General features: G+C 54.4%; 1 protein-coding gene across 6 annotated transcripts in view; it reads right to left on the bottom strand.

The window, feature by feature from the left end:
• Nucleotides 1-935: 935 nt before the first annotated feature.
• The window catches only part of AR (androgen receptor), a 47276-nt gene continuing 31724 nt past the window's right edge, over nt 936-16487 (bottom strand). For 2 of the 6 annotated variants that reach the window (XM_065077312.1, XM_021297073.2), the window contains exons 4-8: nt 15143-15430; nt 8736-8880; nt 7904-8034; nt 7254-7411; nt 936-6239 (exon numbers count right to left, since the gene is read on the bottom strand). In XM_065077312.1, coding sequence (XP_064933384.1) covers nt 6084-6239; nt 7254-7411; nt 7904-8034; nt 8736-8880; nt 15143-15430 — 878 coding nt within the window. In that variant the 3' untranslated portion in view covers nt 936-6083. The remainder of the gene's footprint in view (nt 6240-7253; nt 7412-7903; nt 8035-8735; nt 8881-15142; nt 15431-16487) is intronic. The other 4 variants (XR_010475586.1, XR_010475583.1, XR_010475585.1 and 1 more) reach the window with 4 other exon arrangements.

Below are 16487 nucleotides of genomic sequence, written 5' to 3'. Positions count from 1 at the left end.
GCTGCCGAGGACAGAGCGCTTGGGCCGAGCGCTTCTCCCGCCCCTCGGGGGCAGCGCTGCGCCCCGAACCCGCTGCACCGGGAGGGCTGGGGGGCTCTCAGGGGAGCTGGCAGGTCCTGGTGAACACTGGGTGGGTGGATCATGGCGCGCAGCAGAAACGGCTGCAACGTAACGGAGCAAAATCAGTTCAGGTGAAGCGAATTTGCCCTTTTGGACAGACCCACCCCCTGCAGAAGATCCAACTCAGTTCCTGCTCTGCTCACACAGGGAAACTGCAGAACCACTGGGGCTGGAGCCAGCAGGACAAGGGCTGGGAGACCCAGAGCCACCTGAGGGACAAGTCTGTCCCCCCAGGGCGTGCTGGACCAGCGGCTCCGCAATGTCCCGGGGCATGTTAGTGGCTGCGTGAGAGTTTGACGGAAGGACACTGGGTCTAAAGGATGCTGACGGGACAGAAGGACACTGGGCCTAAAGGATGCTGACAGGTACTTGAGAACAGCGCTGGATTGTTCAGTGCTGATTAAGGGTGAACTTGGGAAATAACACATTCATTTTTAAGTGTGGCTCAAATAGAGGGACAGGATCGTAGTCTCTGCAGGTGACTAATGTGACACTTCACGCGGGGAGGGGTTTTGCGCTGCTGAGCACGTTCTGCTTCCCGTGCCGGTGCCTGTCCCGCCGCTGGGCAGTTGCACACCAGACATCCCCGGCTCTTTGTGCACTGATGTTATGTTCTTCCCATGCTCTTTGATTTGTCTCGCAGGGAACGAAGTCTTGGCCCTGAGCAGCATTCACATCTGTGCCTTGGATTTGAAACGTGGGCTATGATAAGCCGTCTGTTTTATTACTTGGAGAGCGCAGGTCAAATTTATAACAAAGTTCCAGCAGAATGGATTTACAACTGCTCATAAAGATACTGAAAACAACAACAAAAGGAGGAGGACACTGGCCTTTATTAGCTCCTTGCTTTGAGAAATACATTAATCAAATGAAATTCAATTTAAAAGACCCAAAGAGGCATATATGAAAGGATTAGTCAATTGATGTGTAAATGAATAAACAGTTCAGACGTGATTACTAGCAAAATCTGACTGAAAACAGCCTATATGAATAACCCCACATACAGCCCTGTCCACTGGAAAACGACCCACTTGTCCCTGGCATCTTTGAGAGCTAATATTCATCACACCAGATAACGTTTTTCATGCACATACTGAAACAGAAGCCGAATACACACGTAGAGCAGCGTCCCAGCAGACGAGATTCTGCCTTTATTGTGCTTAGAACAACAACAGATTTTAAGGGTACAAAAGGAGCCGAACACCAAGCGTGCAGGTGTGGGCTGTGGCGCGGCACAGGCCCAGCGCCCGCGTGGGACCAAGCCGGGACTAAACCGGTCCAGAAGCGGGTACGTATGTGCGTGTCCCCCGCGCGGGGAGCGGTCCTGTGCCCGGCCCGCTGCCAGGCTGGCTCCTCTTCCTTACGAGAAGAAACGCACCCCAGGCAACACGGTAGGTCTCTGTTCTCTTTATCCAGCGCATTCAGGGCCAGATCACAGTCCAATTAAAACAAAAAAGAGCAGTGGCAGCAATCCAACTAACATCCTTCTTTAGGAGCAGCATTTGGCCTCAGATGCTATTAATTCAGGCAAAACGCTGCCATTTCTGGAAGGTGACTGGAAAAGACTGCAGGGTTGCAACCATAATAAAACGCTACGTGTGTGCTTCGAATCCATCGCCCATCCTGCAGAGGAGCTGGGTGCAGCCACGTCCCGCCGAGACGGGGCCGAGGCCTCTTCCAGCTCAGCACGGGACACGGCAAGCTTGGGGACAGAACCACGTCACTGTACCCGAAAGTCCCTCTGCCCATTCCGCGGGCTACTTGTTCGTTTTCTTCTGGTAATCCCGCAGTGTTTGCTTCATGACTCCACTGAGCTACGGCACAACAAGCCACTGCGGGGACATCCTGCTTCGTTACCCCGTGAACACAGCTGTGGGCTGGGAGTCCTTCCCAGGCAAAAAGGCACCAGCAATGAGCTTTTTGGCTTATTACAAAGAGAACAAAATATATCAATATAGAGAACTCTTTTTATTACAGAGACATGTTAACAAATAAAACCAGCATTAAATTGCCACGGAACACAAAATACCTGGCACAGAGAGCAGCTTACTGTGAATTTGCTGTGGTTGTGTGTGTGGGGCAGATACTCAGCTCTTCCATCCCAAGTGCGGGTTCCCCTGCCGTTCAATGGGGATGAACAGGAGTCCTGTGAGCTGCCCGCGCACAGGGGCCACCCTCATGGTCGAGAAGGGATTTCTGTGCCTCTAAAAGTCAACTTGGAAACACTCAGAAAACAGCGACCAGCTCAGAATCCCAGGATTGTGCCTGAAAGTGCAAGGACACTTTGTGCAGTTGAAGAGGGCGGAAATAAAGGACACTGTCGTCCCCCAGGTGCAAATACTGTCCCTGTCTAACCAGAATCAGCTACAAGAGAGCTGGAGAAGCAGCTCCTGACAGCAGACAGGGCCAGTCTGCACTCTGTTCGTGGCACCGGAGGACGGACCTTTGGAAACTGGGCTGCACCCGACCAGAAAAAATCATTAAATTAAAAGTTTCCATTAATATTGGCACATACTGACTCATCTCCTGAAGGATGTTTAGTTGCAATCAATGTGCAATCAGAAAAAAAGTCTCTTAGAGCATTAAATAGATAACATCTTTAGCAATATAAAATGGGGCATGCTTTCATATATATAGATCTATATATCTGTTTAACATACGTTAGTGAAACACCCAGGGAGCGAGCTCAGTGGGTGCAGTGACAGCGCAGGGGCTGCAGGGACAGCCAGTGCTGGCAGGTGACACCTCGGGTCCCAGCCCAGCATCCCCAGCACCACGGCAACAGCGATAACCAAGGACAACCTCACCTGCACCAGCACCGCGGCAGCAGCGATAACCAAGGACAACCTCACCTGCACCAGCACCACGGCAACAGCGATAACCAAGGACAACCTCACCTGCACCAGCACCACGGCAGCGGTGATAACCAAGGACAACCTCACCTGCGCCAGTGCCATGGCAGCGGTGACAACCATGGACAACCTCACCTGCACCAGCACCACGGCAGCGGTGACAACCATGGACAACCTCACCTGCACCAGCACCTGCACCAGCACCGCAGCAGTGGCGATAACCAAGGACAACCTCACCTGCACCAGCACCACGGCAGCGGTGATAACCAAGGACAACCTCACCTGCGCCCTGTAGCTCAGGAAATTGTACCTGTTTGTGCAAAAATGCTGCTCCCGGGCTGACCGCAACTCGTGTTCCTCATCTCCTGCCTTTGGCGGGAGCTGCTGGTCTGAGCCAGGACCCGGGTTAAGCCAGCACAAAAGCCCAGACAGCTCCTACCTAAACCAGAGCAGAGGAACCGCTGGGGATGGGGACAGGGGCTGGGAAACCTCAGCAACAGCTTCTGCATGATTGTGAAGATGGTGACAGTCTTTTGCTTTATTAAAGCAAAAGTAGACAAGAAAACACAAAGTATAAAGACATATGGCAGGATCTGGACTTTGGTATTTCTTAAGTCTCTTTTTTTCCCCAGTTCCTGCAGCAGCTCATGAAAATAAACAAGGCAACAGCATTAACCCCCCCAGCAAATACACACAGAGGTGCCAGTGATCCTGGTTCCCACATCCTGCACTCATCCCGCCAGTAACATCATAAAAAGTCAACTTTTGACCAAGAAGTGGCAGCAGTGAATTTGCCGCTGGGGGGGCAGAGAACGCGGTGCCGGGGGCTGCACACCCTCCTCCGGCACACAGCACACACGCACCGCCCCTTCCAAACCCCTCTGCCTTTGCGCCAGGCTTCCACCAGCAAATCAGCGCATGCAAACCCTTGTTAGTTTACTTTCTTCACAAACTGCCAGCAGAAAATTACCCAGCAGGATACCTCCAGTGTCATTAGCTAATGAAAACCTCACTGACACGAGCCTGTGCAGAACACAAAGCTCTCCAGAGGAGCTACTCAGAGTGCTCGTAAACATCCTCCTGTTGATGACAGAGATCAGGGCACTGCCAACCCGGTTATTTATTGTATCCTGCTAATAGCCATAAAATGTTCAAGAAGAGAAGAACGCATCAGCAGGATCTTTTTTACTGGTTCATTTGCAAGTACCAGTAGATCATATCAACGTTTTAAATGCTCGCTGCCCTCTAAAATAGGAAAAGTTATTAAGAACACCATCATTCAGGAAGGTTATCTACAGATCCTGCTGCCACCTATACAAAGGGATTTCAGGAGGAAGAGCACGGTCAGAGCCGTATCCAGCAGGGGAGGAAAACCCGTTACAAATAACCACAAAGAAAGATCCTCTCCTTCAATAGTTTTGAGTTGTTTTTCCCCACCCCTTCCTTTAACGAAAATCACATAGCATGACAGAAAAGTATTAGGAAAAATTAAGTGTTTGTTCTTACTGGGAGTTCACAAAGAACCCAGACGTACCGTGGGGCATCACCGGCAGAGCTGAGGACGACACAGCTCCCGAACCGCCTGGGCAGCAGAGGCACCAGCGCTGTTGTCTGCACCGCCCGTACAGTCGCCAGCGGCCCAAGCCTCCTTCCCTTCGCTGTTACACACCCGACCAACAGGAGCAGCTGGTATCACACCGGGCAGCGCGGTGCGATGTCTCACACGCGTCTGACGGGGCTCGGCTCTGTGCCGAGGCCCACGGGGCTGCTCCGGGCGGGCACGGCCGTGCCGCGAGCATCGCTCCGTGCCGCGAGCATCGCTCTGTGCCGCGAGCATCGCTCCGTGCCGCAGCGGCACAACCCCCGCTCACCAAAGAACCAAACGTGCCCTGGCACCGACTTGCTGGCATAAGGGCACCTTGTAGATGTAGCGGAGCTCAGCAAATAAACAGATCTGAACATCAGCATCAGATGGGTCTGCGTTTCCTTCTGACCGTGGGACAGCAGGTGTGGGATGGTGTGCGTGGGGCGGTGCCACCCTGGGCTGCAATCAAGCACTGCAATTAGCAGGAGCTGCGCACATCGCTCAGGAAAGCATTAGGTCTTGGCGGCGATTCCTTTGCAAACCCCTGAAGTGCCACGAGAGGTGCCACAGCCACCTCCCCGGGGACAGGACCCACCACCAGCGTCCTGTGGCCTCACAGGTCCTGCTGCTCTGCTCTGGGAACGTGCATCTGCTGGCAGCAGAAAGAACAGCCGTGACAAAGGAAAATCCGTAGCTGGAAAGCCAGGTCTGCGGACACCGAGGGGAGCAGGGCCGGTGTGGGGCTGGGCAGGGGCTGCGGTGCCACCGCAGAAGGGGACAGCGTGAGGTCTGAGGGCGTCAGGCACTTGACTGGCTGTAGGAGACACATCCCAGGTGGAAAACAGCAGCCATCCGCCATCGCTGGGCACCTCCGCAGGTCACCTCCAGCCCTTTTGCCGGCAACCCTGTGACACTGCATCAGCTAATTACCGTCAACGCTGGTCCGCGGGGCTGCAGGCGCTGTGCTCGCGGTGCTGCCCGGCAGCTTCCGACCCAGAGCAGGTCCTGCCGGGTCATCAGGATGCAAACTCACCTCTTCCACAGAACTCTGCTCTGTTTTTCTACTGCACTATTTTAATTCACCTGCTTCCCAGCACCATAATGCAAATAAGAAGTACCAAAGGAGGCCAGTAAGGTAACCCACTCTCCAACTTCACGGTTCCAACTGCTTCTTGTCTTGTTTTTAGCAAAAGCCCAAACCCAACAATTGCTGGCATTTCTGCCATGGCCCTGGACCACTAAAAGTCACTGCGAAAAGCACACAAACAAGAGAATGTAGACACAGTGCCGCTGCCACCGTCCCTGTGCCAGCACGGCCAGCCAGACTGGGCAGAAGCCGTGGTGGGCAGTTCAGCTCCGAGGTACCTCAGGAAAAACAGACATCTCAGGAATCCCAGCAGGTCGCCGTTCATCACCGTCCATCCGCGGGGCTGGCGGGATTCCCCAAGGCACTGCAGTGCGGTAGTGCAGAAATAACCGGCAGGACGTGGCCGAGGCGGCGGCACAACCGGAGTCCCTCGGGAGGGTCACTGTGCGTGGAAGTAGATGGGCTTGACTTTTCCAGACAGGATCTTGGGAACCTGCACAGAGATGATCTCGGCCATCATTTCAGGGTAGTCCACGCTCACCATATGGGCCTTTATCAACAGGTCAAATGTAAACTGGTGCAGATCCTTGGCAATCTGCGAAAGGAAGAGCGTTTGGTCAGTGAGAAGCCCCTGGGCAGCAGTTTCTCCGGGAGGACCCAGCGCAGCGTGGAGTGGGTGCTGGACCTGGCTGCACCGGGACCTGCTCTGCTCCGGCCACCGCTGCCCTGCCCACGCCAGGACCTGCTCTGCTCCGGCCACCGCTGCCCTGCCTGCACCGGGACCTGCTCTGCTCCGGCCACCGCTGCCCTGCCTGTGCCCAGCCGCGGGTTCGTGTCCCCAGGGTGCGCCAGGCACTGCCCAGCCTGGGAGCATGCTGCATATTTTGCCACAATCCCTCACACTCAGACATTACCGAGTCCCACAAAAACGTATAAAAACGGCTCTTCCTCAGTCCTACAGCAGCTCGTCTTACTGTGTGCAGATGCTGCTCACCTCACTCACTAAGAATTAGAGCTGTATGTGCAGGGAGCTGAGGCCCAGGAAAGAGGACAGGTCTAGCTCATGTGCCACCAGTAAAACTAAGCCACAAACAGAGAGTTTGTTTTCACTGCTATAATCAGAGAAGATTCATTAGGGGCACTGAGATTTTGAGCTGTTCTGCTAGGCTGGTGATGGACAAGTATTGCCTACAAAGAGCTTTCCATTGCTCAGAAAGGAAGCCCATAAACCCAAGCGGTTATTGCAGGCGGTGACAGGCGCAGATAACTCACCCGCAGCACACTCAGCGTCTGTCTCTTCCCTGTCGCTTACTTTGGGAGCACATGGCAATGCTGACCCGGCAAAGGTGTGCCAAGAGTTCGGCCCAAAGAACCACAGAATCATCCAACAGCTCACATTGGAAGGGACCTGGAAAGGTCACCCAGTGCAACCTTTCCTGGGAAAGGGAGCGTGGATGAGACCACCTCGTGCCCTGTCCCACCGCATCTTGGAAACCTCCACTGGTGGAGACAACCAACATCTCCAGACAAGGATCATTCTCCCTGTAAAGAGCTGCTTTTTTTATTGTTTCTTACGTCTATAGACAGACATTTCACTGTCCTCTCTTACAGGATGCACGGAGTCCAGGACCTTGGTGAGCTGGTAAAACCGCCGAGAGCAGGACGTAGGGTTCTTCCTCTTGCAAGCAATGATACGGTCGAGTTCCTTGATGTAATTCATTCGAAGTTCATCAAAGAGCTTCTGGTTCTTCAGGCCATCCACTGGAACTGGAACACGGTAAAGAAACAGCAAGGGTTACCCAGAGAGCGAAGAGAACACAAGAGCAAGAGGAAGGCTGAGGAAGAGGTGAGCGCAGACCCAAGAAGAAAGTTCTGCCCACCAGCTGTGGGCTTCTGACCAGCTCAGTGGACTACTGCTAGCCCAAGGATGCGTGTTCAGCGCTCGTTATACAAGACAGGCAAGAGAACAGACTGCAGCACTGCTTTCCCACTCAGCAGGTGACACTCAGAGGTCCCCATGGTGACAGTGGCCAGGCCGAGGAGCCACCCCCGGCGAGGTGCTGTGCTCGGCAGCGGTGGGACGGGTCACCACGGGCTGGCTGGTGGCTTCCTCGCCACAGCAGCTCCGCGTCTGTGAGCAGCTCAGAATGACGCAGAGAGGGGAACACCCACAGCCACCCCGGGAAGCGCGTGCGCAGGGCAGCACCGGACACGGCCGGCGTGGCACAGCGCGAGGGCCGCGCAGGGGCCGGCACTCACTGATGCTGAAGAAGAGCAGAGCCTTCATGCAGAGGAACTCCTGCGGCGTGATCTGCAGCCAGCCGAACTCCTGGGAGAGGTGCCGCATCCGCACGCACTGGCTGTACATGCGGGACTTGTGCATGCGGTACCTGTGGGGCGAGACGTGTCAGGCACGGCTCGAGGTGACAGCGTCGTGTGACGTGGGGCAGGACACGGCCCCAGCCCAGCGCTGCTCGGGGGATGCCGGCAGCCACGGGCCTGTGTGCAGGAGGGGAACGTTGTCCAAAACGCCCATGTGTCACCGCGGGGTCCACCTGGGACTGCAGGGTTTGTGCGACCCTCTGCCATCCTGAGACAGGCTGCAGTGAGTCACCAAAGCTGGCTGGCCGCGAGGGACACAGAGCTGAGCTCGGAGCTCTCAGAGCACGTTTGGGTTCACTTGCTGCTGTGCCCAGTTATTGGGTTTAAGCTCCTCTACCTTCATGTCAATAAGCCCTCCCCGACTCTAAGTCATCAGAGAGAACCCCCTGGCACTTACAATACACATTACAATACACATTTCCACCTTGCTGGTGCTCCGTGGAAGCCAAACCCACGGCCAGGCTGACAGACCAGGAGGAAAGACCAGGAGGAAGGACCAGCAGGGACACTGCAGCTCTCCTGATGGCTCCTGGGGTCCCTGCAGAGCGCTCGGAGGGGACGCGCAGGGCCCTCCTGGGCTCTGTTGGGCTCTCTGAGAGCACCATGACTCAGGCTGCACATTTCATAGGCAAATTCCTTGTCTCCTTCTCATTTCTCATCTAGTCTGACCCAGACAGAGCACAATATTAGATTGCTATTTTGCACTTACTCATTGAAGACCAAATCTGGAGCGAAGTAAAGCATCCTGGAATTGACGTTGGTGAAAGATCTCCAACCCATAGCAAAAACCATCAGGCCCATCCAAGAGTACTGGATTATTGACATCTGGTCATCCACATGCAGGTTGCGAAATCCTGTTAAAAAAAGGGGGATGTTACAGATTAGTGTTGGGTTGCTGCAGCTAGCAGGGCTGTTTCTGTGCAGACCCCAGCTCTCCTGCAGCACTCTTGTCACGATGATGTGAGTAACCAGTGAGTAACCCTGAGGTCTCATCACAGGCTTACAGACTGCTCCAGTTTCTCCGTCAAATACACAATGCATTTATCTAATTACTATATAAATGAATATGAAAACCTCCGTTGAATCGCAGGCTAACCAAAAACACCAATTAAATTCAAATTAGCATTCCCAGATGGCGGTGCGCAGCTAAACCCCAGGCGTGTTTGCAAGACACGCACAAACACCACCCCCAACACCGTGCTTTTTCCAGATGTCTGTAGTTAGTCGAGCGGGTACGTCCTCGGGGAGCCCTGCCCCTCGGGGCGAGCGCTTCTGTGTTGGGGCACCCCTGAGAGCGTTTCCCTGGGTCGGTGTGTGTACAGGCTGGATCACCACTCTGGGGTGCTAACCGCAGGAACAGCACCCCGACCAGCACCTGCGGCGGGCTGAACGCCATCGGAGTGCTGGTTCATTTCGGATTACCCCTGTTTCTCATTGCTTTCTGTCGCCTGGTTTTGCCTTTGTTGTGAAATGAGGTTTGTTTGAGCTTATCACTTGTTTGGGTTAGTTCTGGTGCACCTCTGTGACAATCTGGTTTCAAGAAAATCATACGTTATTTCAATCAAATATTAAAGCAATTCTAACGCCTCCGGTGTATAATTATGATCCACTGTGGCAAGCATCTGTTTCTTGCCTGGGAAGCTGTGAACTGCAACCGGGCACACGGCATTTTATTGCCAACTAAACTTGCTTCACGTTTGTAAGTTTTCCTTTCATCTTTCATGCCAGTGGATTGAAAAGCCGCAGGCTGCGTGCGATGGCGCCGCACCGCCCCTGCGCGGTGACCTCCACCGCCGGCTCAGCTGCCGCCCCAGCGCCAGCCCCGACAGCAGCGCGCGAGTCCAGACACGGCACCCGGGCAGCCCGGGGACGTCACGGAACCCATCACACTGCTCTCGCGCATGTGTCGAAATCCGGGTTGCAAATTTAATTACACTACTGCATGCTATCAAAACACTTTCTGTTTATCCAGTAAACTTGGTCAGGGATTCATTCAGCGCCTAGGAAGGCCCAGGCCATCCACAGCGACAGCTCCCTTCCCGGACCTGCCGCTGTTGTTCCTCCTTGCTCAGTCTCTGCAGAGATGGGGAGAACTGGAGCCTCTTGCGGAGGAGCCGGCGGCCGGCCCTGCGCCGGGACTGCGCGGGAACGGCCCGCACCGGTGCATGGCGACGCGGATGAACGTCCCATCGGTCCGCTACACACTCACCCCCCAATCCATAAAGTGGAGATTTCCCTTTTAAAATTGCTCTTAGAAGGAAAAACGCTTCTCGTCCTCAGCGGGAATTAGCAGCCAAGCTCTGTTAAGGGCGGACACGAAGCAGCGGACGGAAGCGCAGAGCGACGGGCAAACCCTGTGCGGTTTGCAGGAGGCGCTGGCCAGGCTCAGCGCGGGACGGCCGGGGCGCGCACCCCAGGAAAGACGCTCTGAACCACGTGGGCAAGGGAATCCCACTAACATGAACGTGTTTGTGACGGCAGATGCTCTGTCTTCAAAAGAGACACAAGAGCTTCCAGTGAGTTTGGCCCGAGAGGCACTGGAGGGCAGAGCCGCTGCCAGCGCCACCGCGCGTGGCAGGACCCGCGGCGCTCCCGGCAAACCAGCGCCAGAGCCGCCCCGCGGGGACCGGCCCCCGCACCCGCCCCCCGACCCGCCGCTCAGGGTTCGCTGCAGCTCACGGTGCCAGGAGAAGCGTTTTCCCGCACTCGTTCATTACCTTGTAATTATGCTCGCTGAAAAAAAATATTTGTGCAAGCTTTATCAGTGTTTAAGGAAAGGTGTTTGAACACAAGGGCTTTGTTGTTACAAGACATTAAGATCACTCTCTGCTTGTCCACAAAAACAAGTTCCAGAAACAAAGTGGCCAATTTTTCTAAAAGAAATCACTGTTTCCAGTTCCTGAGCTGAAACGCCTTGAAACAAAACTGATGTTCAGAGATCAGGCACGTATCGTTTCCTGGGAACCTCCCCCTGCAGGCATCTCGGATGAGGTATGGCCAAAGTCACTGTAAATGGAAATAAATACTAACCTAATACCGCAATTGTTAAATTGTTAGTATGGGCACGGTTTGAAGAGCCCCGAGAGAAGCTGCCTGCTACAGAAAGGAATCACAGCAAAAATGAAATAAAATTAGTGATGATTTGAAAAAGATCAATGCATAACCTTTTCCTTGTGAATGATCCTAAGGCAGCCTGCTTTGGAAATACGTGCATTATCTTCCCTCTTGACGCACCGCTGTGCCAGAGCGGCATCTTCCCGGGAATCAGCAGCGGAGCAACATCTCGTTACCGTAAAGTAGCATTTCTAATATGAAAAAATACTCATTTTGTGTCCGGAAAAGCTATTGTCCAGAGAATGGAAAAGGATGCACCATCAGATGTATCATTATAGTTAAAGGGTGAGTTAGAGTATGAGGCAACAGATTTGAAACAGGATGGGATGGCTGTGATAACCAGGTCCTGCGGCAGCAGGTGCCGCGTCTCCCCAATCACACCTGCGCCAGCTGCCGAAACCCACAGGGCTGTGGCTGCTGTGCCACACCTGTCCCTGTCCCCGGCAACGTCCCTGTCCCCAGCAACATCCCTGACCCTGTCCCCAGCAACGTCCCTGTCCCCAGCAACGTCCCTGTCCTGCGGACCCGCCGTTTGTCACAGACTGTTTCCTGACAGCTTTGGGGACAAACTGAAGGCTTTGCATTTGCTGCCAGTTACAATTATCTTTAAACTAACGTGTTTGAGTGCTGAGCTAAATTAAGACCTCCACTGAATTTATTCATATGGAAAAGGGAAATGACATACTCCTTCCACCTACCTTGAAGTGGACAGATTCCATGGATTTAGTCAGACTTTCTCATTCTGTTTCAGCAGCTTCCTTGGCAAGCTGTGGTTATTTAATCTTTCATTTCCAGGGAAACCACAGTTTGATTCTACCTTCTCCTATGCAGAATTTCAATTGCATAGGGTCCAAAGGGCCATACAGTAAATTTTCTCCACTGGACAGAGGCTGATATTGCTACTGCTGGCACACAGAATTCAGAAGCACTCCTACCTCATGCTGTTTTCTTCCTAGGGTGTCGGTGAAGCCTGCCTGTAAGAAGTGCAGCAACACCATGCTGTGTATTAATCACTCGGTATACAGGTGATGCTCATTGCAGGATGCAAGGTCAACAATCACCTATTAACCAATATTCATTTATTGCCAGTACTACCAGGCTGAGGAAGTTACAGGTGCGAGTTCCTGCTCCCCTGGCAGCACCAGCCACTGGAAACTAAACCCCTTACACTGATTTACCTCTTAACTGACGCTCAGGGCTGCTTGTGCTTAGTGAAGCCAATGCTTGTGCCTCGTTAACGGGGAGAGGGGAGGGGGACATTGCCACCCTGCCTGGGGACCGGGCGGCTTCCAGCAGGTGCCGGGCTGCCCTCGGGGCTGTGCACGGAGCCTGGGAGACGTGCTGCCATGTGCTGATGTGATGTGTGCCATGTGCTGCTGGCGTCACCCCAGGCGCTGTCCCCCCAGCCCACGCAGCCTGTGCTGCTCCCGCCCTCCGCTCTGCTCCCATTGCACCTCGTCAGCAGCGGCCTTCATTAGCAGCCTCCAGCCTCCCAGTGCACTGTGGGAAGATCTTTCTGTTTTGGTAAAAACAACTGCATCCCGCTGGTTTAAATTGCTCGGGTTTTGTTTCCATTACTTCTGTCCCTGTGCACGTTGACCCGCATCACTTGCCTCCCGAGCCCGCCGAGCACCAGGCTGCCCAGCCAGCCCACGGGCTGGGACCTGAACACACTTCTGCTTCATTAACCAAAATGTAATTTAAATAAATTACAGCCAGCAGACCACCTCTGGCTGGGGGATAGGATTCTGCATGTCTACCCAAAAAGCAAAGCAGCCACAGTGCGTGCAGGGCAGGGCAGCGCTGGGCAGAGCCGTCTGTCCCTCACCTGTCCCTCGCCCAGCGCCCAGGGAGCCCCAGCGCCCGCAGAACCTGCAGCAGAACCTGCTGCCCAGCACGGGGGCTGCGGAGCCACCGCCAGGCACCGCCGCACCAGCACCGCGCGGCTGCTCGCTGCCTCCCTGGAGAACATCAGCACTATGGCTAAGAGGCGAATTTGTGGCCACTACTGATGAATTCCAGCACTGGCACATGTGAGGGAGCTGCTGGGAAAAGCTGCGGAAAACACACAGGCTGTGCCTTCACTGCACGAGCAGTGATGGTAACGATCAGGCCAGCACCAGATGTGATGCCAACAGTCAGACCAGCACCAGACGCGATCTCAATGGTCAGACCTGCACCAGATGTGATGGTAACGATCAGGCCAGCACCAGATGTGATGCCAACAGTCAGACCAGCACCAGACGCGATCTCAATGGTCAGACCTGCACCAGATGTGATGTCAACGGTCAGACCTGCACCAGATGTGATGGTAACGATCAGGCCAGCACCAGATGTGATGCTCCGTGGCCGCAGATGGGGGCAGCCAGCAGCACCGTCCCACCGCAGCATGCCCACACAGGAGAGCTGGGCTCCACACAGGACCCGCTGCCCTGCAGAGGGTTTGTGGTTATACTGTAACCGCCCAGAGCGTGGTGACCGCCCAGATGCAGGATAGTTTTGCCCAGATGCCGCTGCTGGCGCGGTGGGCACCAGCGCAGTGCTGCCACGCACACGGGGTCAGACATCAGCTGCAGCACAGGAGAGTAAAAGCCTTTGATAATGGGGTGGTTATGATGAAAACTGTTTTTCAAAGCACTCTTCCTTTCCATTAGCGCTACCGCAGTTGTCCAACCTCAGCCCCGGATTGCCGGTCAGGTTTGGTCATATCTCTGTGTACTTTTCTGGAAAAGTCTTGATGTCTGGCATAGGTAAGCCAGCAGAAAAAGCACAATTTGTCCCTGGCTTCACATGCCAGGTGAACCTTTTCTGACTCAAGAATGTGCAGACTAACACCCCTAGGGCCACCAGTCAAGCTGCTTCCAGGGGGCTGCCACATCTCTGGGAACATCAAACATCCGACTGCAGCTCATCGCCAGGTTTTGGCACAGAGTGGCAAACTTCCTCTGCCTCAGTGCTCTCCTTGGTCACAGCACCTGCACGCAGGAGCAGGGTCTCTGCAGCGAGGAGCAGGGAGCTGGTACCAGTCCCACGCCCCAGCTCGGGGGTGCGGGAGGTGAAGTGGCTCCCGCTGCACCCACAGTGATCTCAGTCCTCTGTAATTTCACTCATTCCCTGGCAGGATTACGACATGCAACAGGCGGCGTGTTACAGACTGGTAACCTCTGTGCTCAGAACCATGGCGCGTATTCAGTGAAACACATCTATCACCAGGATGTTTTCATTTACAGCACCTGAGAGCTATTACTATTTGGAAAATTTCCAGGCATAATGTACTCCCATAACACAACTCTGAATGCATCATAAATATATTCCAGCAGCCTGTCACACAAGAGCAACCTGACTGCCTGGAAGAAGCTCTTTGGGATTTCATATCTCTCTTTTGCCATTAATTGGCCTATGAAATACAGAAAAGGTGAGGAAGGATCTCCTCCATTTCTCAAGCCTCAGCTCCTTCCAGCCCAGTTACTCCCATCTCACTTTCACATCATGAAATATCACACGTCTGAGTTACCCGGGAGAACTATCACCACTCCCTGGGGGTTACGGGATGGGCTAATGATGGTTTTGAGAAGCCTTCTGCAGGTCTGGTGGCCACAGCCCTGCCCGTGGAGCAGAACCCGGCACGGGGAGCGCGAGGAGAGCAAGAGCCCGAGCCCTGACAGCAGCAGCCCCTCAGTCTGCACAGCAGGTCAGACCCCCGCCCACCCCTTTCTACAGACTCCATCACCTCTCCCACCCACCAGCCACCCTCAGGAGACAGACCCAGGGCTCCTGCGGCTGCTTCCTGGAGATGTTACACATGGGGTGCACGTGGAGATGCTCCCCAAGGAGCAGAGCGATGGGGGGACACAGGCTGTGGACCCCTCCTCCCAACCCACCCCAGCAATGCAAGAGGGGCCTTGAGGACAGTGCTGGGGAAGGGACAGGCTCATTAATTAGTTAGTTAGTTAGTTAGTTAGTTAGTTAGTTAGTTAGTTAGTTAGTCAGTTCTCCTCTCACCTGGCAAGGCCTTTGCCCATTTGACCACGTAGACCAGCTGCCTCTCGCCGAGCTCGTTCAGGCTGCTCAGCAGGTTGGAGAAGGAGTCGGGCTGGCTGTTGTCGTGGCCGGCACACACCACGCCGGGCTCAATGGCCTCCAGGACGTTGAGGAAGATGGGCTGGCACTCGTACCCGTCGATGCGTGTCATCACCATCTTGGGCGCTTGCTCCTCCGTGGGGCTGGACGAGCTGGCTGCCTCCGCCTCGTCTTGTGTCTTCAGGTTACCCAGCTTCTTCAGCTTGCGGGCTGTGGAAATGACGCATCTTAGTGTGAGACTTAAAAGTAAAACAAACAAACAAACTTGAGGTTTCTTGGCCTCCAGCTCCATCACTTATATTTAGCAGGAAAGGGAACCTGATGGGCAACAGCAGCTCCTCCTTCAGCGCACGCTGCCCGGAGTGCCGGGGCACCGCGGACCTCACGTAAGAACAAAAGGGAGGATGCACAGCACAGGGAAACCCATCTGCTCATTCATCTTATATGGAAAAGAAGCATCATTTACATCCTCAGCCGTGACGGGCCTCACACTAACTCCCACTCAGAAATGGAGTGGAAGAGCTGGGGAAAAGAGAGAAGAGGTGACTCAATTTGCACACCTACTCACGTGCAATTAAAAAGGGAGCAACGCAAGCAAATACCCTCAGTAGATGGTCACGTTCCAGGGAAAAAAGGCATTGTCTCTGGACACTCAAGTCAGACTGTTCCATCCCAGGCCAGAGCGGACACGGGATGAAAGAGATGAAAGCTCGTCCCTGCTGGGGCTGCCGCAGCGCCCGCCGCCCCGACCCGGCTCTCCCAGCCGCTCTGCTGGCGTACGGTGGAACACACACGGTGACAGCGGGCAGGCGGCCCCCAGCTGTCTCCCCAGGCAGCCCCCCAGGCAGGAGCGGCATGGCGGGGTGGCCGGGGTCTGCTCACCTGCTTCGGGAGCAGCGTGGGCTGGGGCGACTGGGGCTGAGCGAGCAACTGTGCCCGCGTCACCGGGACGAAGTGTCTCCTGTGCACTCAGCGTTAATTACAGACACTAATCTGCTAGCAAGATACACCAAGAGCTTCACATGTGGGACTTGAGAATTCTTTGGGAGTCAGCGTTCACCAATCTGACATCTCCCTGACGGTGCTCAGCACAGCACAGGTTGGCAGGCTAGCGCAGACAGGAACAGCCTTCGCCCCTTACCGACTCCAATAAACCCTAATTAATTACAGAACAAAAGCCAATTGTTTAATTCAAGTTGAGAATATAACATCAAACCAATTGTCCTTGGGGTTTTGGCTCCTTCATTACATGATACTTATCTCAAAT

This window comes from Columba livia, chromosome 12, assembly GCF_036013475.1.
Source record: "Columba livia isolate bColLiv1 breed racing homer chromosome 12, bColLiv1.pat.W.v2, whole genome shotgun sequence".
Classification (NCBI taxonomy): domain Eukaryota; kingdom Metazoa; phylum Chordata; class Aves; order Columbiformes; family Columbidae; genus Columba; species Columba livia.
This window is presented reverse-complemented; position numbering and strand designations above follow the sequence as displayed.